Source organism: Mustela erminea, chromosome 5, assembly GCF_009829155.1.
Source record: "Mustela erminea isolate mMusErm1 chromosome 5, mMusErm1.Pri, whole genome shotgun sequence".
Classification (NCBI taxonomy): domain Eukaryota; kingdom Metazoa; phylum Chordata; class Mammalia; order Carnivora; family Mustelidae; genus Mustela; species Mustela erminea.
This window is the reverse complement of record NC_045618.1, coordinates 3404620-3429211: the sequence shown is the minus strand read 5'-3', so window position 1 is coordinate 3429211 and position 24592 is coordinate 3404620. Positions and strand designations below refer to the sequence as shown.

At 46.5% G+C, this 24592-nt stretch overlaps 2 protein-coding genes across 2 annotated transcripts in view; one reads left to right on the top strand and one right to left on the bottom strand.

Annotated features, from left to right (window-relative positions):
* The window catches only part of BNC1 (basonuclin 1), a 158048-nt gene extending 136055 nt beyond the window's left edge, over positions 1–21993 (bottom strand). The window contains exon 1 of the mRNA XM_032341960.1: positions 21643–21993. The gene's annotated coding sequence lies outside the window, so the exon portion shown is untranslated. The remainder of the gene's footprint in view (positions 1–21642) is intronic.
* SH3GL3 (SH3 domain containing GRB2 like 3, endophilin A3) overlaps positions 21043–24592 on the top strand; it is a 131085-nt gene continuing 127535 nt past the window's right edge. Inside the window, exon 1 of the mRNA XM_032341962.1 lies at positions 21043–21297. Within this exon, the coding sequence (XP_032197853.1) occupies positions 21253–21297 (45 nt within the window). The 5' untranslated portion in view covers positions 21043–21252. The remainder of the gene's footprint in view (positions 21298–24592) is intronic.

Sequence of the window (24592 nt, the reverse complement as noted above, 5' to 3'; positions counted from 1 at the left end):
GAACACAACATCCACTCTGAAGCCCGTGGATCATGGAGAGATTCCGACTTTCCTGTCTTATTACTGAAGAAATGGATTTCATAAGGCCATGGCTGCCATAGACAGTGATTCCTCTGCTGGATCTGGACAGAGTAGACGGAGAACCTTCTGGAAAGGATTCACCATTCTAGATGCCATCAGGGACACTCATGATTCAGCGCAGGAGGAAGGTAAGCCCACAGTTTCTGTGGGTCACCTCAACCAGGGCAGATCCTTTGGGAGGCATCTTCTATGTTGCAATATCCAGTGGGATCTCAGTCCTCAGCGGACGTACTCATTCCCAACCTGGGCGCCCTTCTAGAAGTTGCAGCACAGACATCATTAACTCTTGGGTCGGGGCTACTTTTGTTCCATAACAAACATTCTGTTTAGCTCCCAAAGGCAGGGAGGCCCCTCTGGATGCAGTTTTACGGACATAAGTGTCCATAAAAATGCCCATTTTAAATGGACATAAGACACTACACCACAGTTCCATGACCATGGACGGCCATGGCCTTTAAGCTGAGCAGTGGACAGAGAAAATCCGTCGTACTGGTCGACCGCGACGCTAGCCCCATGTTGTTTCTCTTCAAATTCCTCTTGTATATGCCGAAGGAATCCACGCATCTGGGGGTGATTAGGGGGAGCAAAGGGGTGGTTAATCCTCTCTCAACCAAGAGCACATGCACACCTCATTCTGAAGAATGTCCAACAAATTCCTTCTAAAAATGTAATTTAATTCTTACTAAAGCAATATGTGTACATAATTTTAAAAGTCAAGTGATACTCCATGACACATAAGAAAGTCAGCCGCGTCTGCCCCAGTCCTTCCGAAATCTCGATTTGCTTCCCCTCGCCACGGCTCATGAGAAATGCTTGAAAGTTTTTAGCTTCTCTTTCTTTCTCTTTCAACTTTGCTATTTCTACACAACACATTTATATTACTAATTCTGATTTTCAACATTTTAGAAGTCACCTAGAGACTTCCCATTTCTGAACTTTTAGTATGTTTTCTAGATGGCTGTACAGCCCATCCCCGTCTTCCCAATTTTGTTATATCCGTTTTTGGCCAAATCGATATTTCGTATTACCATCATTATGGTTATGTCAATGTTGTTCACGCTAGCACATGCACCATATTATGATTTTATTTCCCTTACTATACCGTTTTGTATTCATTGCCTTACTTTGTGTTCACTTAGTTTTACAGCAATTACTTATCCCTGACTCATCCCCAAACATTCTAAAAGAATGTACGCTCCATGCAGTCAAACATGCCTCCTTAACTGATCAGCTGTGGGGTCTTCCCTCAGAGCTAGCCCTCCCGGGGCCGGCATTCACAGAACGAGGGGAGGGGCCTCAGCGCACAGTCGGCTGAGCTGACATCACACCAGCCAGAGTGTCTCTGGTCCAGCCTCCCTGGACACTAAGTCTTTTGCCTTCTACAAAGAGAGGCAGCTCATTCCCGTGGCTGTGTGGGTTGGGCTTGGGGTCGGAGAGGGAGGGAGCGCCCAGCTCTTCCTTTCATTCAAGCTTTACATCAGTTCTGCTTTCTGTCTGCACCATTCTCTCTCTGTGAAGGTGCTTGTGTCCTGGTTCCTGAACCTTCCCAGGCTTCTGTCCTGGGAACCAGGTTGTCAGCAGTTTTGTTTCTTCTGCAGTCAGTCAGATTTCAGCCCGGTCGGTGCCATTTCGTCAGCTGCATCCGCTTTCTCCAAATCTGGTTGACATCTCTGTTCCGGCATCTCTTCCCATTCTCTTATTCCTTTAGGGTCCTTTTGTGAGATTCTGGGCGGAGGCGGAGATAAAGGCTGTCTGCCTTGTTCAGCTGAAAAGCCTCCTTCAGTTAATTCTTAACCTTACGTGCAAGTGACAGAATCGATCTGTTTGGAGTATAAAGGGGTGTGGGGGGGAACTAATGGACTCGGTTCATCCCCACATACCGTTCATGAGTAGCAAGTCTTGTTCCCAGAGTTTAAGGGCACCCGACAGACAAACAGGTCTAGTTGTCTTCTTGACAACAGCTCGTCCATGCTTGTTCTCAGTCTGCAATAATCCTGCTCTGGACATGAGCGGAACTGGTTCCCTTGAGAACTCTTCCCAGCCACCCAGCATCTCCACGCCTAGTCATTTTACCCCTCATCTTCTCCTGAAGTGGCTGCTCTCGCTACGGCCTTGGGTGTACATGGTCAGCCAGTGGGTGGAGCTTTAGGAGTGGATTTCTCTGGTTTGCCCCATGCTGGAGACAGGGTGGAGGGAGCCTCAGATCCTGCTGGTGGGATGGAAAAAGGCCATTATGGTCATCTGGTCTCCAGGTGGATTATCTCAAATATGTCAGGTACCTTGTGCTGTTGGCATATCTGCTGGGTTTTATTAGCCTGAAGAGTGTCTGCCTTCCTTCCAGACTTGGGTTATACTGTGAACACTCTTTTCAGTTATTCGACCTTTGGAAGGCACAGGCTGCAGGAAGAGGGTGGAGGAGAGAAAACCACAAAAATATTTCTTAAGGGTGAACAATTAATTTTGGAGGTATTAATCAGTATCTCGTGACCCCCTAATCCATTTATTTATTTGTTTAGCTTTAAAGTATAAATAAAAGATTTTTTTTTATTTATTTGGGAGAGAGCGAGCACAAGCAGTGGGAGGAGCAAAAGACGGAGAAGCAGACTCTTCTCTGAGCAGGGAGCCTGATGCGGGACTCGATCCTGGGACTTCAGAATCCTGACCTGAGCTGAAGGCAGACACTTAACCAACTGAGCCACCCATGTGTGCCCCTGTTATTTGTTTAGCTTTAAAAACAAAGTGCAATTGAGCTTAATATACTTATGAATCTTCCTTTTTTTTCATTCTAACCATCTGGGCAGGACTTACTAATTTGGAACAAATCCACCACCTGCTATAATTTACTTAATAATTCCCTATGGTGTACTGAGTTGTGTTAAACTCATTTTTAAAATAGAAAAGTGGAATTAGGACACTTCAAAAAGACAAATCTGATACTTTGGGTATCCAAGATTTCTGTCAATTTGTTAAATATGCACTAGGAATATGAAAATAAAATTAAAGAATCCTTAGAAGAAATGGGTAAAAAATAGTCACTGATATGATCAAAGGTAGAGTTAGACAAAATGAAGAGACATGGGACTATGTCCCAAATGAAAGTATAGGACAAAATCCACAGCAAGACACCTAAGTTAAATGGAGATAAGTAATATGCCTAACAGAGAATTCAAAATAATGATCATAAATATAGTCATTGGACTTGAGAAAAGAGTGGAGGACTACAGTGAGACCCTTAGTAGAGAGAGAGAAAAAAGAACCAGTCAGGGATAAAGAACACAATAAATGAAATTAAAAAATACACTTGATGGGGATGCCTGGGTGGCTCAGTTGGCTAAGCGTCTGCCTTTAGCTCAGGTCATGATCCCAGGGTCCTGGGATTGAGTCCCATATCAGGCTCCTTGCTCAATGGGGAGCCTGGTTCTCCCTCTGTCTGCTGCTCCCCCTGCTTGTGTATACTCCCCCCCACCGACAAATAAATTAATTTTAAAAATACACTGGATGGAATAAATAGTGGGCCAGATGAAGCAGAAGACTAGATCAGTGACCTGGGGGACAGAGTAATGGAAGGTAATCACACTGAGCAGGTGAAAGGAAAAAATTATGCAAAATGAGAATACTTAGAGAACTCAACAACTCTATCAAGAGTAATAACATTTGCCTTATAAGGATCCCAGAAGAAGACAGAGAAAAGAGGGCAGAAAATTTATTTGAAGAAATAGTAGCTGAAAAATCCCCAAATCTGGGGAAGAAAATAGAAATCCAGATCAAGGAGGCACAGAGACCCCCTTACAAAATGAACCCAAGGAGATCCACACCAAGACATGTAGTCATTAAAATGGCAAAATGTAATGATAAAGAGAATTTTAAAAGCAGCAAGAGAAAAGAAAACAGTACAAATAAGGGAAACCCCATAAGCTTTCAGGTGACTTTTCAGCAAAAAACTCTGCAGGCCAGATGGAAGTGGCATTCACAGGGCTGAAAGGAAAAAAAATCTGCAACCAAGAATACTCTACCCAGCAAGGCTATCATTCAGATTAGAAGGAGAGATAAAGAGCTTCTTAGACAAACAAAAGTTAGGAGTTCAGGACCACTAAACCAGTCCTACAAGAAATGTCAAACAGGGCTTTCTGAGTGGAAAGGAAAAAACATATATGGGAGTAAGAAAGTACAAAGTACAAAAGCAGTAGAAAAAGTATATCTATAAAAATCAGCCAAGGGACTCAAAAAATAAAAGGATGTAAAGTATGACACCACATACCTAACCTAAAACATGGGGAGAGGAATAAAGAATAGGTTCAAACTTAAGTGACCATCATCTTAACACAGACTGCTATGTGCATAGGAGGTTATACACAAACCTAAAGGTAACCACAAATAAAAAACCAGCAATGGATATTTAAAACATGAAGAGAAAGGAATCCAAGTACATTGCTCATGAAAGCCAACAAATCGTGAGCAAATCTTCAGAGCAACGGAAGAAAGCACCAGAGAAGAACTACAAAAACAACCATAAAGGGCACCTGGGTGGCTCAGTCGGTTGAGCGGCTGCCTTCAGCTCAGGTCATGATCCTGGCGTCCTGGGACTGAACCCCACATCCGGCTCTCTGCTCAGGAGAGCCTGCTTCTTCCTCTCCCTCAGCCTGCTGCTCTGCCTACTTGTGCTCTCTCTCTCAAATAAATAAACAATCTTTAAAAAAAAAAAAAAAACCCAACCATAAAACAAGTAACAAAATGGCAATAAGTACATACCCATTAATAATTACTTTCAATGTAAATGAAGTAAATAAATAGTCCAACCAAAAGACATAGGGTGATGCAGTCGATGAAAAAAAAAAAGACCCCCCTATATGCTGCCTATAAGAGGCTCGTTTCAGACCTAAAGACACCTGCAGACTGAACGTGAAGGGATAGAAAAGCGTTTATCATGTAAACGGGAGTGACCAGACAGCTGGGGTAGCAATACTTTTATGAAACAAAATAGACTTTAAAACAAAGAATGTAGCAAGAGACAAAGAAAGACACTGTATAATCATTAAGGAGACAATCTGACAAGAAGATATAATAATTGCAAATATTTATGCCCCCAACTTGGGAGTACCCCAAAATACTTAAAGTAGTTAATAACAAACAAAGAAAGTGATTGATAGTAATACATACTAGTAGGGGACTTTAACACCCCACTAACAGTAATGGACAGGTCATCCAAATGGAAAATCAACAATGGAATAGTAGCTTTGATTGACACATGGGACCAGATGGATATTTATTTATTTACTTATTTGACACACAGAGAGAGATCACAAGTAGACAGAGAGGCAGGCAGAGAGAGAGGAAGGGAAGCAGGCTCCTTGCTGAGCAGAGAGCCCGATGCGGGGCTCAATCCCAGGACCCTGAGATCATGACCTGAGCCGAAGGCAGAGGCTTAACCCACTGAGCCACCCAGGTGCCCTAGGACCGGATGGATTTAAAAGATATATTTAGAACATTCCATTCTAAAACAGAAAACACATTCTTTTCAAGTATACATGGAACAGTCTCCAAAGTGTATCACATATTAGACCACAAAACAAGTCTCAACAAATTAAAAAAGATCAAAGTCAAATCATGCATCTTCTGATCACAACACTATGAAACTAGGAATCAACCACAAGAAAAAATCTGGAAAAGGCACAAATAAATGGAGGCTAAGTAACATGATAGTAAGTAGCAAACCAAGAAATCAAAGAAGAAATAAAAAAATACATAGAGACAAATGAAAATGAAAACACAACACTCTAAAATCTTTGGGATGCAGCAAAAGTGGTTCTAAGAAGTAAGTTTATAGCAACACAGGCCAACCTCAAGAAACAAGAAAAATTTCAAATAAATGATCTGTTCTTACACCTAAAGGATCTAGAAAAAGAAGAACAAACAAACCCCAAACCAGTAGAAGGAAGGAAAAAATAAATATTAGACTATAAATAAATGAAATAGAAGCTTTAAAAAAACCAACAGAACTCATCAGTGAAACCAGGAGCTGGTTGTTTGACAAGATCAACAAAATGGATAAACCTTTAGCCATACTTGGAGAGGGACTAAGAGAGAGAGGGAGAAAGAGAGGTTGAGAGATTAAATTAAACAAAATCAGAAATGAAAAAGGAGACTTAATTGACACTACAGAAATACAATAAGGAAATATTAAAAAAAATTGTATGCCAACACATTGGATAACCCTAGAAGAAATCAATAAATTCTTAGAAACACATAACTTCCTAAAATTGAACCAGGAAGAAATAAAAAATGTGAACAGACCAATTATTAGCAATAAAATTGAATCAGGAATCAAAAACTCCCAACACACAAAAGTCCAGGACCAGATAGCTTCACAGGCGAATTCTACCAAACATCTAAGGAAGAATTAACAATTTTTCTTCTGAAACTATTTTCAAAAATAGATGAGGAAGGAAAACTTCCAAAAATCATTCTATGAGGCATGCATTACATGATACTAAAACCAGATAGAGACCCTACCAAAAAAAAAAAAAAAAAAAAAAAAAAGAAAAATAAAAAAGAAAAGAAAAAAAGAATTACAGGCAAATATCTCTGATGAACATAGATACAAAAATCCTTAATATTAGCAAATCAAATCCAATAATACATTACAAAAAATCATTCACCACGATCAAGTGAGATTTACTCCCAGGACGCAAAGATAGTTCAATATTCACAAATCAATCAATGTGATAAATTGCATCCATAGAAGAAAGGATAAAAACCACATGATCATTTCAGTAGATGCAGAAAAGGCATTTGACAAAGTATAACATCCACTCATGATAAAAACCCTCAATAAAGTAGGTTTAGAAGGAATACACCTCAACATAACAAAGTCCATTTATGAAAAATTCACAGCTAACATCCTGCTCAATGGTGAGAAGCTGAGAACTTTCCCCCTAAGATCAAGAACAAGACAAACATGTCCACTCTCAACACTGTTTTTCAACAGAGTACTCAAAGTCCTAGCCACAGCAATAAGACAAGAAAAAGGAATAAAATGCATCCAAATTGATAAGGAAGAAGTAAAACTGTCACTATTTGCAGATGACATCATACTCTATATAGAAAACCATAAATATGCCACCAAAACACTACTAGGTACTAGAAATGATAAATGAATCCAGTGAGGTTGCAGGATATAAAACCAATGTACAAAAATCCATTGCATTTTTACACACTAATAATGAGGCAACAGAAAAAGAAATTAAGAAAGTAATCCCATGTACAATGATACAAAAAATAATAAAATATCTAGGCAGAAACTTAACCTAGGAGGTAAAAGACCTATACTATACTGATACTATACTGATGAAAGAAACAGAAGATGACATAAACAGATGGAAACATACTCCACGCTCACGGATAGGAAGAACACATGTTGTCAAAATGGCCATACCACCCAAAGCAATCTACAGATTCAGTGAAATCTCTATCAAAATACCAATAATATTCTGTATTATAATATTCACAGAAACTAAAACAAATAATCCTAAAATTTCTATGAAATCACAAAAGACCCCCAATAGCCAAAACAATCTTGAAAAACAAAGCCAGGGTATCATAATACCAGATTCTGAAATATACTATGAAGCTGTAGTGATCAAAATGCTATGATACTGGCACAAAAACATAGATCGATGATACAGGACAGAAAGCCCAGAAACAAACCCATGACTGTATGGTCAATCAATCTTTGGAAAAGCAGGAAAGAATATGCAATGGGCAAAGACAGTCTCTTCAACAAATGGGTGTTGGGAAAATAGGACAGTTACATATAAAAGAACGAAACTAGACCACTTTGTTACACATACACAAAAATAAGCTCGAAATGGATTAGAGACCTAAATGTGAGACCTGAAACCATAACAATCCTAGAAGAGAGCACAGGCAGTAATTTCTCTGACATTAGCCATGCAGCATTTTTCTAGATACATCTTCCGAGGGAAGGGAAGCAAAAGCAAAAATAAACCACTGGGACTCCATCAAGAAAGCTTCTGTGCAGCAAGAAGCTTGGTTTTGTTGAAACCATCAACAAAACTAAAAGGCAACCTAGGGACCGGGAGAAGATATTTGCACACAACATATCCGATAAAGGGTTAGTGTCCAAAACATATAAAACACCAATACAACTCAACACCCCAAAATAATTCAATTAAAAAGCAGGCAGAAGACACGAACAAAGATTTCTCCAAAGAAGACATCCAGATGGCCAACAGACACATGAAAAGATGCTCAGCCTCACTCATCCTCAGGAAAATGCAAATCCAACACAATGAGAGATCACTGCACACCTGTCAGAATAGCTAAAATCAAAAACACAAAAAAACAACAGGTGTGGGCGAGGATGTGGAGAATAAGGAACACTCATGCATTGTTGGGAGGAATGTAAATTGGTGCAGCCATTGTGGAAAACAGGATGGCAATTCCTCTGAAGTTAAACACAGAACTACCCTGTGATCCAATAATTTCAGTACTGGGTGTTTACCCAAAGAAGACAAAAACACTCATTCCAAGGGACACATGCACCCCTATGTTTACTGCATTGTTTACAATAGCCAAGACATGGAAGCAGTCCAAGTGTCCACGGATAGATGAATGCATAAAGATGTGATACACACACACACACACACCACACAAAGCAATATTATTCAGACATAAAAAGAATGAAATCTTCTCGCCCGCAACAGCATGGATGGGCCTAGAAGATATTGGGCTAAGTGACATGAGTCAGAGAGAGACATGATTTGACACCTGAAACTGATACAACACTGTAAACTATGCTGGAATTAAAATAAAAAACTTAATAATTTTTTAAAAACATTTTATTTATTTATTTGTGAGAAAGAGAGAGACAGAGAGAGCAGAAGCATGGAGAGCTGCAGGCAGAACAAGCAGAGCAGGCAGAGGGAGAAGCAGGCTGAGCAAGGAGCTAGATGCAGGACTCGATCCCAGGACCCTGAGATCATGACCTGAGCCAAAGGCAGATGCTTAACCAACTGAGCCACTCAGGCGTCCCAATAATTTTTTTTAAAGTAGAGGAAGCAGAAAGATGTCAAAAGCTACCCAAAATACCTCCAAAAGAGTGGACAAGCATTCCATGGACAGTTGTGCAGGTTGTGGCCTGGACAAAGTGTCCCGCTACAGAAGCAAGCTTACACTCCTCTCTCCAGGTTCGGTATCCATGGGAATGCACAGATGTTACTGGGGTGTGGGGCAACCCTCAGAGCAGAGGCTACGTGAACTACAATAGATCATACAATTCTACATTTTGGGGAAATGTATCCTTAGGGAATTGACACTTTGGCTTTTAGTCTCATGAGGCTTCTCAGGGGCCCTCCAGCAGGTTGGGAACTAGATTAGGTGGTACCTGGTGCTTTCCTGCTAGACATTTGATCTGGCTCTTATGGAGGACAGAGAGGCAAGCTCTGGACCTCCAACCCTCAGGCTGTACAGACGTGGCCTGTTCAGAGAGCCAAGGAGGCTCTAGGTACTCTGAGAAACTCAGGTGTTTCAGTCTCCTTAATTAAGTCATTTGCAGGAGTCTGAGCATCTAAGTTTTCAAAGGTACTTAAAATTAGGTCCCGCCTGTGTCTGGGAAACGAGCAAAGGCAAACCACCCCCACCCCCCCTAAAAAAAATAAATCAGAGGGTCAGGACTGTGGGAAAGGTGGCCTCACAGATCTCAGGGCAGCGTCCTAGCACTGTCCCAGAGGGGCACAAAAAGGCTGAAGTTATTTCCCTGAAATTAAAGGCTTTGGAAGTGAGCGGGGTCCAGGTCTGGCACATCAGGCATGTGCTGTCTGTGGGGAGGGGCTGACCTCGGTAGGGGTGGCGGGGGTGGGGGTGGGGGTGGGGATGGGGGGTAGTTACCTGCAGGAAGGGGGAGGGGAGAGCTTCTTGCTCTCACAGTCAGCGGGAAGAAGGGAGGAACATGTGGCCTCCCAGGATCATATTCAGGAGGAGATGAGGGGTTGCAGGGAGCGCACACCAGATGCACTCAATTTTCTATATAAAAATCAGGTGAGATCATCCAGCAAGTGTCAGGGGGGAAGGGCAAAGCAGGATGGAAAACAGAGAGAAGACAGGCCGTGTTTGAAGTTTTTAAGCCTTAAATGTGTTGCACAGCGGTGGCCAGGATTAGGTAATTGGTGATTTGTTTTGTTTTTCAGCAGAAGTGATGGATCTGTGGAGAGAATTCGGGGCGTTTGTTCGTTGTCACGCACTTCAGCATCGCGATTTAATTCCTCTTCAGAACGGCGGCCACGCGTGGTCGAGATCTTTTAAAGTTATGAACTTTATGCATTTTTTTTGTCTCTAGAAAGATCACATATTTTTAAAATAATTTTTAAAAATTTTTATAAATATATAATGTATTATTAGCCCCAGGGGTACAGGTATGTGAACCGCCAGGTTTCCACACTTCATAGCACTCACCATAGCACATACCCTCCCCAATGTCCATAACCCCACCCCTTCTCCCAACCCCCCTCCCCCCAGCAACCCTCAGTTTGTTTTGTGAGATTAAGAGTGGCTCAGTGGGTTAAAGCCTCTGCCTTCCAAACTCAGGTCATGATCCCAGGGTCCTGGGATCGAGCCCCGCATCGGGCTCTCTGCTCAGCGGGGAACCTGCTTTCTCCCCTCTCTCTCTCTGCCTGCCTCTCTGCCTACTTGTGATTTCTCTCTCTCTGTCAAATAAATAAAATCTTAAAAAAAAAAAAGTCACTTATGGTTTGTCTCCCTCCCAGTCCCATCTTGTTTCATTTATTCTTTTTCTACCCCCCAAGCCCTCCACGTTGCATCTCCACTTTTTCATATCACGGAGATCATATGATAATTGTCTTTCTCCGACTGACGTATTTCGCTAAGCATGATACGCTCTAGTTCCATCCACGTCGTCGCAAATGGCAAGATTTCATTTCTTTTGATGGCTGCATAGTATTCCATTGTATATATACGCCACCTTTTCTTTATCCACTCAAGAAAGATCACATTTGAAGAATATAGCTTAATGCTTTTTCACAAAGTGAAGCCTCCTACGTGTCCCCCCCCCCCCCCCCCCCCCGCCAAGAACGAGACAGAACGCGGGTGGTCCCCAGGAGACTCCTGGGTCTTTCGGGTCATGATGGGAAGCAGCACCTGATTTCTAACGGCATAGATCAGGTTTGCCTAAAACCAAATGAACTTTCAAGTCAATGCCTTCCTGTTCTTCCAAACCATAGGTAAGATCTTAAGTCATTGACTTCTCAAATGTTGTGGGATGACAGGGTTTGTTGGGTTCTGTAGTCTGCAGTGTGAGTGAGTGAGTGTGTGTGTGTGTATTCGCTTCTTCCAGAAGCTTGCTGCTGGTGAGCTCACAGTCCATGAGGAAGATGGCTGATGACAGATGGGGATACACCTGACCCATTCCCATCACTTCGTCTGTGTGGGAGGAGGGCGGAGGGTGCATGCAGGTAAAGGTCAGGAGTCAGGAAAAGTTGCAAGGATGGTTCTAGTCAATCCAAAACATACTTACGAAGACTTTTTTTTTTTTTTCCCCAGCTAAGACTCTTATGACGGAGAATAAAGCCACAACTCAATACAGTAAGTGTCACATAAGTGCACAGAGCAATCTAGCCTCTAAATACACAACACAGAATACCAAGTGAATATTCCTGCATTACCGTGCTCAGGGGAAAAGCACCCGGAGGGGTCAGTGGTAGGGACAGGTACCAGCCAGCTCACAAACTCTGGCTTTTCTCCTATGACCGTTTGGGACTCTTTGTGAAACTTGCGCCTGTATTTCAAATATCAGCTCCCACAAGACAAACTCTGATTCCTCTCTGCTGGCCCAGCCCCCAGCATAAGGCCAAGTACACAGTAGGCGCTCAATAAACGTGTGTTACGTGAACAAGCCCCGGTGATCTTAGAGCAAGGGTGTTTAGATACACAGAAGTTCTCTCCAGGCTGATGGGTGGACTTCTGAGGCCAAAGCTTGAGAGGCGGGTCAGCTGCACCATTTGGGGGGGCCCCTTCATCATCTCTGAGCTTGGTCTTCTCCTCCTTCACCTGGAGATTGTGCGTATCTCACAGGGTTGCGTGAGGGAGCATGGTGGGTCTGGCATGTCCCACCTGCACCTCTTTCCCCTTGCATGTTCAGGGGCCGCCTTGGGCCTATGCCGCGGAAGGGAACCGCGGGCCACTGGTCCCAAGCTTTGGGCGTGGGGGCACATTCTACTCTCAGGGTAAAATCTGGCAAAATCGGGCTCAGAATTCTACACCTAGCCGGGCCAAGGTGATGACAAATAATATTAGCTTCTGAAGTTTACCAACAGAGCCGCTGAGCCACAAAAGAGAAAATCACACCCCCAAGGTCAAGGGAAAGAACCTTCCGGAAACTCAGCTGTTTCCAATCCAGCCAGTTCATCAAACACAGGAGCTGTGGGCCGTGCATGTTCACGACTCATAGGACAAATGTATGTGAGTAAAGCTGCATCCTGCCTCTCTACTAGACTGCCATTTACCATCTTGCAACTCAAAGTGAGGTCCCTGGACCAGCAGTGTTGGCATTGGACAGGAATGCAGAATCGCGGGCTTTGGGGCCTGCTGCAGACCTAGCGAACCAGAGCCTGCATCCTAGACAGATTCCAGCAGATGCATACACACGCTGCAAGTCCAGAAACTGCTTTAGAGAGCGGTGGGATACCGTATAGGACCACAGTAGTAGCTTAAAGCTCTGCTGTTTCGCTGAGGGCCCTACTGCCCCCTATAGGCCATAATCACAACAGCAACGGACTGACTGAAAAAAATACAAATCAATCCAGGGACGGATGCTGTAACGCTGTAAACTTTCCTCTTATGATCAGAGATACATATAGGAGAAGTGGTAGATTCTCCAAATACCAGAGGCTAACTGAATGCTACATGTGTAACCACGGCAAAATCCCAGGGTTAAAGGGAAACGCAATTTCTTCCCTCAAGGGCAGTAAAAATAACAGGAAGTCAAACTGGGGATCGACTTTTCCCCAGAAAAAGGGAAGCTCGCTCGTAGAAAAATAGCTCAACCCAAGTACTCTTTGCTAGCCCAGAAAACATAATTTTCTTTTCCTTTTTTAGGGTTTCATTTAACTAATCTCCACACCCACCCTGGGGTTCGAACTCACCACCCCGAGATCAAAGGTCGCACACCCTTCTGGTTGAGCCAGCTGGAGCTGGAGAGCCCACAAACATTCGTTTCTTAAGACTGAATGTCTGTGTCTTCTCTTAGAATAACAGTGATCTCCAATTCCATAACCATTGCTAAGTCCTGAGAATTGGTGTCTTTTACGTATTCATTCGGCACAATTAATAAAAGGAATTTGATTTTTTTTCCCCAAGGAGGAATGGGACGATGGGCAGTTACAGTGTTAGTCCCAGCTGGTGCCTGGAGTCGACCCGGAGAGGGAACACGTGTGAGCTTGGGCTGATGAGGTCTAGGGCTAGTGAGGGTCCACAGGCTTCTCTCCCACCCCGTGCAGTGCCCAGGAATCACGCCAGGCACACTAACAATCCTGAGGAGAAGTTCTCACATACTTACAAAGCTTCCTACAAACCCTGTGAGGTCAGTGCTATCAACTTCAAGGTCCCTCCCAAGAGCTAGTCAGGGACAAGGTCGAAACCAGATGGAATTTCCCGCCCAGCCCGCCCCTGGAAAAACCCTGCTTCCTGTGCTCCCCACGCTGCGGACCGTCCGGGCAGGATTCCAGCTCCGGCTGCAGAGCGAACTCACACCTGTCCCTGGAAGTCAGCATCCGCGGGACCATTGCTCCTGTGACCTTGAATATGCAACACGAACACCGACACCTCACATTTCCTTGGCCCCTCGATGCCATCCACGTCCACTGCAACTCGTCCCTGACCATCACTCCCACCTTCTGGCTAATCTACAGCCTCATTTTTGGTCATTTATTCATTCCATGAATATTTACGTTTTTCGAGAAGCTCTGAGACCCTAGAAACCAGGGAACAAAGGGTCAATCAATGCAGTCATCATAGCTATTGGCTACTAAGCGTGGGTGCTACTTTTTACCCAGACCTTCCTCATTTGCTTTCCATTTGAGGCATGTCCCCTCCCCCCACCCCCCATCTCCTCCTTCGGCTGCCTCTAGAAGAAGCCCTTTCCTTGCTGCGGGCTCCACGTCTCAGGGACTGTCTTTGCTGCACATTGAGCAGAAGAATGGATCTCGGTTTGGTCCCCGGTGCTCTCCTGGCCCTGGGAACGGTGCGCTGACTATGACAGAATCATCTCTTGCCCTTCTTGAGCTCAGCTGTCCAACACAGTAGCCAGTAGCCACAGGTGGCCATTTAAATTTTAATCAAAATGAAATAAAATGAAAGACCGGGAGCAGCGGCGGCCGACTGGTAAACGCCGGATAGCGACAGCTGGCTAGCACTGGACAGCACAGACAGAGCATGTCCATCGTCACAGAAAGTTCTACTGCACAGCTCTGCCTTAGAGCTTTTATTCATTCTGCTGGCGGAGAGAGATGAGAAAAAACATCTGAAACAGACATTATGAGGGTATCAGGCGGAGTAAAGAGCGATGAAGGACCCCAGAGAAAAAAGGGACAGATAGTGATGGAATTGGGATGCATGGGCTGGTATTGTGACCACTGGCTCTAAGGGCCATCGAGCCCACCATGGAACAGCCCTTCCTGCGACTCATACAGAAGGAACCAGAAGAGGGTTCCTTATTCACTGAAGCCCCAGATGTGCCCCAGGACCTCAGGTATCTTAACCCCATCCAGATGAGCTGCTGTGACACGGCTGGAGGTACAGGGTGCTTTTTAGGAGCTTTAACACATAAGGAAAAAGACGGGTCAGGAAGCGCCGCCTAAATTGCTCACGGCTCCTGAGGATTGTCTCTGCCACTTCTCGCGACCACCACGAGGTGGCAGCACTAGCTCACAAAAGCCGTGGCCGCCGCTCTCCTCGCTCCTCCCCAGCACAAAGCGAGCATCCCTTTATTACGAGCATCCCTTTATTACGAGGGAAACAGAAATCCTCCGGGGGTAAGTGTGAACATGAAAATGGCACCCATGTAATTAACAAAGGTTAATTAGAATAGCAGCATGACCCAGAATTCTAACCGCCTGTGCACAGAGTCCAGAATAAGGGAGAAATGCAGGTAATTCTGCGATGTGTTGAGTTGAGATGATCCCCCTCCCCTACATTTTGTTTTTGCATCAACGAACACACTCCAGTTTTTTTCCCCCCTCCACATTTCAAAGCGAGAAGATGTCTCTTGCCTTTTTTTTTTTTTTTTTTTTTGGAACTGACCAATTGGTTTTCCATTAGCTTCACGTAAAACAATTAGGTGAAGAAAATCTATACGTTTGTCCCCAGTTGCGATCTTGCAAGTTCAAGGCAATCTGCCATGTTCAGCATCTGGGATACATCATGTCTGCTCTGTTACCTCATCAATGGGCACATATCTTTCCCAGATGGACGAAAGAAAAGGCCTATGAAGTTACCAGGAATGCAAAAACAGGCTCCATGCTCTCAACTTCCTGCTGCAGCCAGGTACCTGGGGACGGGAAACGGAGGGGAAGCCCGCTCTAGGTCTGGTGTGTCCGAATACGTGGCCTTCTGCACACACGTGGCCAAGCGGCCCAAAGCCACACCCATGCATGCCTGAGCAATCCCGGATCCCTCTTCAGAAGGGCGTCTGGGTGAGAGCTTTCTTGAGAATAAAGGGAGAGAGAGACAAAGCTAGAAATAGAGAGGTCACGGTTAATCTAACATTTTAGGGTTATTTAAGACACCAGGGTTTGAACTCAGCTCTTCAAGATCTGCCTAAAACTGCAATCTGGAGCTTGTGTCAGGCCACAAGTTTAATGACATAAAATTCAAGGCAACTGGGTGATATAAATCCATGTTTCTTTGTCTCCTTCCCCTCACTCGCCCCTTTTTGTATAAGACTGTCCTCTAAGGACCACGGATTAGGAAGCAATATATATCAATTTGCAACGTAGAACATTCCAATCTTTCATGTACTAATTCTACTTCTGGGAATTCAGTCTAAGGAACTATTGCTAAATACAGAAATCCTAACACGGAAAAAGATGTTTTGTGCAGCATTATTTAAATCATGAACAATTTGGGGAAAAAAACTTTTAAATTGAGCAATAGAAAATAATCAGATTCAATGATCTGTCTACATAATGGGTTATTAAGTCATCATGGAAATGATGTGGGTAGACCAGAGAAAATATAAAATGCTCCTGTAATGAAGAGAACAAGGAAAATCACGGTTGTGACAGTATGTTTAAATTTTGCATAGGAAACAGACTATAAAAGGAAAATATGCCCAAATATTAAGAGCGTTGTTTCGACGGTGATTGCCAAGGTACATTTTCCTTCTTTTTCCTTTCCAATAGTTTCCAAATTGCCTTTAAGTGTTATTCTACAATGGGAAATACATACTTACCAAAACATTTATTTTGAATTTGAAATAATTTCACTATTCTTCTATCTCACGTTTCAAACTGTCTTCTCCCCATCTCTGCCTCCCTGACTTAAAACCAACACCTTGCGGCTCAGTCTCACCCGGGTTGATATTCTGTTTCCCATGAAGGACAGTGGACTCTGGTCTCCGCTGGAAACTTCTCAGACTGCTGGGGCCAGAGCACAAGCTGGTCTAAGCCGAAGGAGGGACGAGGAAGACCTGGTCCGGGGGCCCCAGGCATGGCTTGTGCTAGTCAGGCTATGGCTTCCCCCGAATGCTTGATTATTGACATTGACAGAGAACGTAAGGTCGTATATTTTACAGAACGGTGGTAACCACTGGTGGAGGAAAGATGAGAGAGGTGTATAATTTCCAAAAGAGTAAAGAAAATCTGAGTCAACAATTAGATTCTAGTGATAGAAGGAACTATTTGAAGGGAGACAAAAGCAACCACCAGATAACATGGCATAGCATGAAAACCCAAGACCAAATAAATCCTTTTCCTAATAAATGTGAATGCTTTAAATCTTTCTAACAAAAGGCAAAGACTTATTTTGGCCCCTAAACAAAGTTAAGCTTTATTGTTTATAAGAACGCATGCCTGAGACACAGAGAAAGGTCAAAAGAAAGGACGCATACTTGGAAGATGCCAAGAGAGTAGGTCTCGAATGTTCTCACCATTAAAAAAAAAAGATAATTATATGAGGTGATGGAAACACTAATCTCATTGTGGTGATCATTTCACAATTTTCATGTTATCAATTCATCACACTGCTCACTGCAACCTTACGCAATGTCATGTATCAATTATATGTCTATAAAGCTAGACAAAAGAGACCAAAAAAAAAAAAAAAAAGACCAGTTAAAATACACGAAACACAGAAGAACAAAAAGTAGGGATACAAAAATTGATATGTAACGAGTAAAATAGAAACAAAAAGCCATAAACAGGACAAAATAGGTTACCTTCTATGGCCAAAATTCCCACCCACAAGGAAGATACAACAGTTGTAAACATGGGCAGGATACTGTAGCCCTGAAACACACCAACAGCTCAACTCCCAAATGTAAGCAAGACACTGTAGGCTATGTTCTGAGTCTTCCATAAGGGAAGGAAAAACAAAATCAGGAGACAGAGCATTTGGAGGATATGTCCGGAAGACTTGATTTATGGGATACATAATGGGATATGTCATCCTGTTCTAGACATTAATCAGTATGCATCCCTCCCTCTTCACCCCTACCCAGGGCTCTCCATTCCCACCCACACAGGAGGCATGAGTCACTCACCACAGGACAGACACAAAGAGCACAAATCCTAGCTGCCTAAGCACAAGACAGAGAAATGTCAACGCACACCAGCATAGCACTTGGCACCAGGGAAGGTCAAGGCGATGCAAGAGCCAAGTATGACAAGAAAAGGAACAAGAGAACGCCCCAACCTCTGCCAGAACGTGGGCCATCTATCCAGAGTGCCGACACAACCACGGCATCCTCCTTGTCACTGGCCCATGACAACCACCAAATGCCCAAAGATTCTGTAGATAACACTGATCGGGGATTCAAGGCCCTCCTGCTGATTTCTTCTCCTGCAGGTGACTGTCCAATAGCCCAAGACATTTGTATCCTCCTCCCCTGAAGAGACTGGAGAGCTGTGGGCCCTTGGGTCACTGGAGGGGCTACGGTGACCTGAAGGGCAAGCCTTGAACGGGCCGCTGTGGCTCCTGCTAGCATGAGTCTGGAATCTCATTCAGAGCTCGGACCTTCTGGAATGTGCGCTCCCATTATGGATACAGAGTAAAACTGGACCATAGAAACAGTATATCTTTGTGGTACATTTATAAAATGTAACATAAAGGGCTATGAAAAAAAACCTTTAGGACAGGTTCTTTGACCATAGTACAAGTCTAGGATTTAACAGACAATAAATAAAAGCAATGCAACCACCTAGAAAAGATGAAAACAAAACAACAGTCTTGAACATTTGGATCAAAGAGGGCATTAAAACTTCAAACGCAAGTTCATTTAGAAAATAATCAGAAGAACTATATCCCATAATGAGAAGAAGGCGTGAAGCTGAGCCGTACTCAGGAAGAAAATTCATACATAGCCTTCGGTGTGCTGATCATAAAACATGAAAGAATAAGAAAAGAGAACCCACACATTCAACTGAAGAGACGGAGGAGTCCCCAAACAAAGGTTAGTGGGCATTTGTGTTGCTGGTTGTTTTTTTTTTTTTGACTGCCAAGGATCTGCAGCTGCTTCCTTTGTCGGGGGGGGGGGGTCCCTTAGGATGTGGATTTTAGACATCCGCGAGCCTGGGTGCACCGTCTAGACTTAGCCAATCAGACGCTACCACCCTGCACTCTGCATCTCACGTGGGTGCCTGAAAGAAGCAGGGAACAGCTTAGCCTTCAGCCTGGAAGCCACGGCCAGCTTCGGTGGCCAAGCCAGCCCATGCCCCTGAGCTGCCCGTGGACATGCTGGGATCTGACCCCCGAGATTCCGCGTTCCTGTGCATGCCCCCACGTGGTACCCTACGCGCCATCAGTCTCTGGGCCCGATGCCCTTCTCCAGTCCATTCTGCTCCAGCTCACACGGGCCAGAGCCAGTGTCTTCTGTTATAACGTCAGTCTCTTGAGCAGAACAGAAGGAAGCCATGTATTAGGAAGAAAGAAATCAACGATAGGAAAAAATCTGTGGCGATGATGAGTAAGCTCCAGGACCAGTCTGAAAGACCAGCAAAACTGGCAAACCTTCCCGGGAGTCTAATCGCTGGGAAGTGAGGGTCACAAATTTACAAAGGAAGGAAGGTACAGATTCTGAAGTTTAAAAATAATGAGATATGATGTACAACTGTGTACCCGATTAAATTAAGAGATGAATTACCAACATTGACGGGGTGGGGGGGGGACTTGAATACACTATCAATCACGGAGGAAACTCCAAAAATTGTTAAAAAAAAATCTTAACAACAACAACAACAAAACACCAAAAAACCTCCTTCCCAAAGGGCACAGAGCTGGATTGGTTTAGGGCAAGTTCCTTCAGACCTGTGCTATTTAAGCCATCCTGGGCCATGGAGAAAGAAGCAGAGGAGCATGTACTGGACTAGCGCAGACAAAGGGGCCCCAGCTCTAGTCCCTGCACCCAGCGGACCTCAGGGTCAGTTTCCCCTGGGGTGGAGCGCGCCGTTGACTGTTCTGGGGACAGGCCACCTTGCCATGCTATCCTGATCCAGCCATCTTCATCGTCACACCACCCCGATACTTACGTATGCCACCTGTAGGCCAGTCCAGCCCATACGGATTCATCCTTGGGAGGCCTCTCTCTCCCCCTCCCCTCAGTCCACCTGCTCCCCTACCAGAAAATGAATACTTCTGCTCGCTCCTGTCCACGCCCTCTACGGGGTACAGGCAGGTGCAGTTACCCACGAATCGTCAATGGAATGAAGTCAGGGACAAGGGAGTCCTGAGCTAATGGCAAAGGATTTTTCCTTGGAGAAACGCATGACGCCAAGAAACAGCAGGTGCAAAACGGAAGCGGCCTGGGCAAACCATGGCTCTTGGTCATCCCAGATGGGACCTGTTGAGGGCTCAGAAAAGAGGAGCTCCTCTCTTTTAGGGGCAGCCTGGAGGACGAAGAGGTTTGTTTCTTTCAGTGTTAAGCGTGGCTAAGAGTGGGTTGGGGGTCTCAGGAGCCCTGGGACCTTCGGAGGCAGGGTTCTGCGCTGATGCTGACCTGGTGGGGGCAGCTCAGGCAGAAGGAGGCATGGGACGCTCCAGGCCCGGGGCTGGGCCTCAGCTGTGCAAAATGAGGCTGGAGAACCTACGCAGCTGGTAGGAATTACCGAGGGGGCGGGATCCCGCCCGTGGTGCGTGTCGTTCCCCCCGCCCCCCCAACCCCGCTCGCCCCCCTAAGGAGGGCGCACTTCACAGCTCCTTGGAGCCCCTTCCCCTTCATGCACGTGACCGTGGGCTTCGCGAACACCGTATTTATCAGCAAATTACCCAGTAACTGCTGGGCCCTCTGGAAGGCCACGGTCATGTGGGCGGACTGCACCCAGGGCACCGCGCTGGGGCAAGCAGCAGCAGCCTCGCTGCCCTCCCCCCTCCGGGCGCATTTCGGTCCCCTTCGGCAGACTTGGGAGCGTCCCTGCCTGAAAACGGACACCTACCCAAACTGCGCCCGAGGGAAGCGGTGTGGCCCCCGAGCAAACGCCGGTTTCGCACCAAGTCCCAGAAGCACGCGAGGTGCGCCCTCCCTCCGCAGCCGCGGCCACGCCACAGCCCCCGGCCCGCAGGAAGCCCCGCGTGGACCTGCCCTACGCACCCGCGAGCTCCCCACGCCCAGGCCCCGCGTCCCAGCCGCGGGGCCGGCGGGTCTCCACGCAACAATGAGGCGTGGGCGGCCCCGGCGGCCTCATTTGCATACCGCCGCGGCTCGGCCAATGGGCTGCGCAGGGGCTTTGGAACGCCGTGTTGCCATCTGCGTGCGCGCGTGTGTGCGAGTGTGACAGCCGCGGTGGCCGTGGCCCTGGCCGTGGGAGGCGGGCCCGGCGGAGCCCAGCCGCGCGGGGACCGGCCCCAGCGCCCGCTCCCCCAGCGCGTCGCGGCCGCGCGGCCCGGCGGAGTCCGGAGACCACCCCCCAGACCCGGCCGGGCGCAGTCGCGATGTCGGTGGCGGGGCTGAAGAAGCAGTTCCACAAAGCCAGCCAGGTAGGGAGGCGCGGGGAGGTCGGGGCGTGGGGGTGCGGGGACCCGGGGCCGCGCTCCCCTGCGGCTTTAGGCCTCTGGCGCCCCGAGGGGCCTCTCTTGGGGCGCGGAGGTGTGGCGAGGGCCGCCCGCTCCCTCCGCCGCCGCCCCCCGCCGGCCCCCGCCGCCCCGGGCCCGCGCTCTGCCCCGAGCGCTGTCACTCGGAGGGCTTCCGTGGGCCAGGAGCAGAGGTGGCGGGCCGCGGGGGCTGGCGCGCGGGAGAGGGGCGCGCGGAGGCCTGCGCGCTGCGCTCGGCGCCGCCCCCCTACCCGCGCTGGGCGGGGGACCCCGGGGCCGCCGGGCGCCTACCTGGAGGTTGGGAGCCCTAGCGAGCGCGTCTTGCAGCCTCGCGGTGGGTCGGGCGATGCTGGGTCCGGCGGGCGCCTGGGGGTGGACCTCGCCGGAGCGCGCCGCGACCCCGGGCCGGGGCTCCCCATGGCGGTGCCTCGCCTGCGCGCCGTCGTGGCGGCGCCGGCCGGGCCCCTGCTCCTGGAGAGCCGCGGTCTGGCGCTGAGACGTCGGCAGACGCGTAAACAAACTGTTAGACGCACCTCCACGCGCAGAGCGCGGCAGACAGCACGGTGGGGGCGTCTGGGAAAGCTCCCCGGAGGAGGAGACGCGTCTTTGGGGAATTAAGTAGGAGCAGGAATTGTGGGTGGGGGTGTGTTTGTGTGTGTGGAAGGGAAGGGGGAAGGGCGTTCTGAACGAGGAAACAGGACAACAGGCAGGGAGGCATGAAATTGCTGTGTGTGCGTGAGTGTGTGTGTTGACGACAAGCAAATTTGTATTCCAAGATTGCGGTCTCTTCCGGCCATGGCAGAGCTCACACTGTCGAGCCTATCCCACACCTGCAACCCTGGTTTTGTTGCTCTGCCTCTCCCTCCTCCTTTCTCGCCCCCTCCCCACACCCCCAATTTGGCTAGCACCAAGGAGGACCGATTTCATACAGAATCCACATTTATGAGATCTTAAGCCACGAATTGGAAAGCAGCTGCGATTAGAGGATTCTCTTTTTCTAGCCTCAGTCTCAGGCTGAGGACACTGCGGTTCCCTCACTCATACCTCTTCTGTGAAGAAACTGGGGGATGCCCAGATTCTGGCTGGGGACCCTGGTTGGACAGTGGTGCTGTGTGCAGGGTGATAAGGAGTCCTGAAGGAGGGGCCTGCTGGGTGTACCCATCGCTGGCCCTGGGCTCTTTGAAGGGTCTGGGGCCCTTCAGATGTCAGTGGCCTCGGGGCTGCTGCCCGCCTTGATCTGGAGACCAAGGGGGTGAGGCCAAGACTGGAACTGTAGACTTTTGGGGATTTAAGCCCTAAATGGACATTAAAAAATGTAAGTGCAGGAAAGTCAAAAAATGCACAATGAGCTAAATATAGGCTCTGGGGAGCAGCCACATTTGGGAATAATGTTTAGCCCAGTCCTTGATAAGCAGTGTCCACTCAATAAATATTTATTGAATAAAGGAAACTTTTGGGGTAGAAGAGCACAGGAAGGAAGGAGCTGGTAGAATGTTGGAGAGAGAAGAGTGTCGTGGAAGCAGGGTGGGGAGCCTTTAAAGGCAGGAGCAGTGGGGCAGGTGCTGCTGTGAGCTCAGAACTAGAGCTTGGCTGGGCACTGGGGGACCAGTAGTTTCTGGCTGTGCTTGTTACACTGGCTTCCTTAGCTCGGGCCAGAAACTGACCATTTTTGAAGATTTTCATTCGTTTGGTATGAACTTCAGAGCAGCACATCTCAGAGATGATAGACTCAAGGGTGATCCAGGTCGGTCTCTGACCCCCAGCCAGTGTGAATGTTGAGGTTTTAGAAAGTTATTGGCATTGGAGAAGTGTCATTCTGGTGATGTCATTGAGTTTAACCACCGGTCATCAGCCCCTTAAAAACAAAACAAGAGTGGATCTCATTTCGACCGTTTTGCATGAGCTGAGGTCTTTTGTGCATTTATCGGGAAAGAAAGGAATCACAGATTCTCTCTGTGATTTACAGACCACATTTTGTGGTCAGAGTGTCCAGTAGATAAGTTTTTATCTGTTCTAGAAGTCTTTTTAAGAAATCTTGCAAGGGGACAGATTTGGTGGAGAAATTAGACCGGGTTTAATAGAAGAGGGAGCATGAGAGTAGAGAATGCCAGATGTTCTTGTCAGACATTTTAACAGCGGGTTTTAATTCACAAGAACCTTTCCAGGGCAGGGGAAAGGGAGTCCCCGATGATGTCAGTGGCTTGATCATTCCCAGGGATCCAGGCCTGGCTGTGCTACTGACCAGCTCTGCGACCGTTGAGAACGTGACTTAACCCACCTAAACCATAGTTGTGTCTGTACCTTGGATTAGAGGATTTGGAAGCTGTGTCTCTGTTCTAACATTGATTGTAGTGACGCACAATTCTGTGACTATTGCGAAAACCGTGGAATCCACCTTTGTGGGTGAATTGTAGGGTCTGTGGGTTATATCTTATTATATACCTCCCCGTTCTGAAATCTTAAAGTAGTTCAGAAAAAGATGATAAAGTAGATCTTTCACAAATAAAGGAACTAGGACCATGGTGACTGATGATGATTTTTCTCAACAACAGACAAGGCAAAATAACTTACAACCTCCTGATAACTGGCTCTTCTTTCTTGGTGTCTTACTCCCCTTACATTACTGAGAATGAATCTGTTCACTGCAGGGATTATGCCTCATTTCGGCAGCAGGTGGAGACCGAAAAGGGAAGAGGGAGAAAATAAAAAGAGCACAGGTGGCGTTGATCCCAAAATCTAGTTGATTCTCTTCCTCAGCATTTCGACTTAGAACCCAAGTGTCCCTCATTCGTAATTCCTCTTTTTGCTCTTGAAAGGATTTTTCAATGGACCCTCCCAACTGGTAGAGATATAGCATGAATTCTTAGAGATAAATACAGAGAGCTTAAAGATGGCCTTGTGGTTTCTTATCAAACATGGTGCCCCATGAATGAAAATGCAACTCAGAGTAATTACATCAGGGTTAGAACTCACTGATTTGTATTAATGATGCTTAAGAAGGCATAACTCTTGGTGGTTTTCTTGACATGGTGGTTCTTGTTGGAGCGGGCCCGGACACTCAGGCCACCCCTGTATTCCCTCTGAGCTGAACTCTGTGTGAATAGCCATATCCTTTCTCTCTGGACTTCCCGAAGACGTGTTCCCCATCCCAGGGAAGTCTAGGGAGCGTTTAACTTTCCTCATTTTTTTCTTCTTTCTCCAGATTAACCATATAGCGATGACCCTGGGTGGTGGAGACACT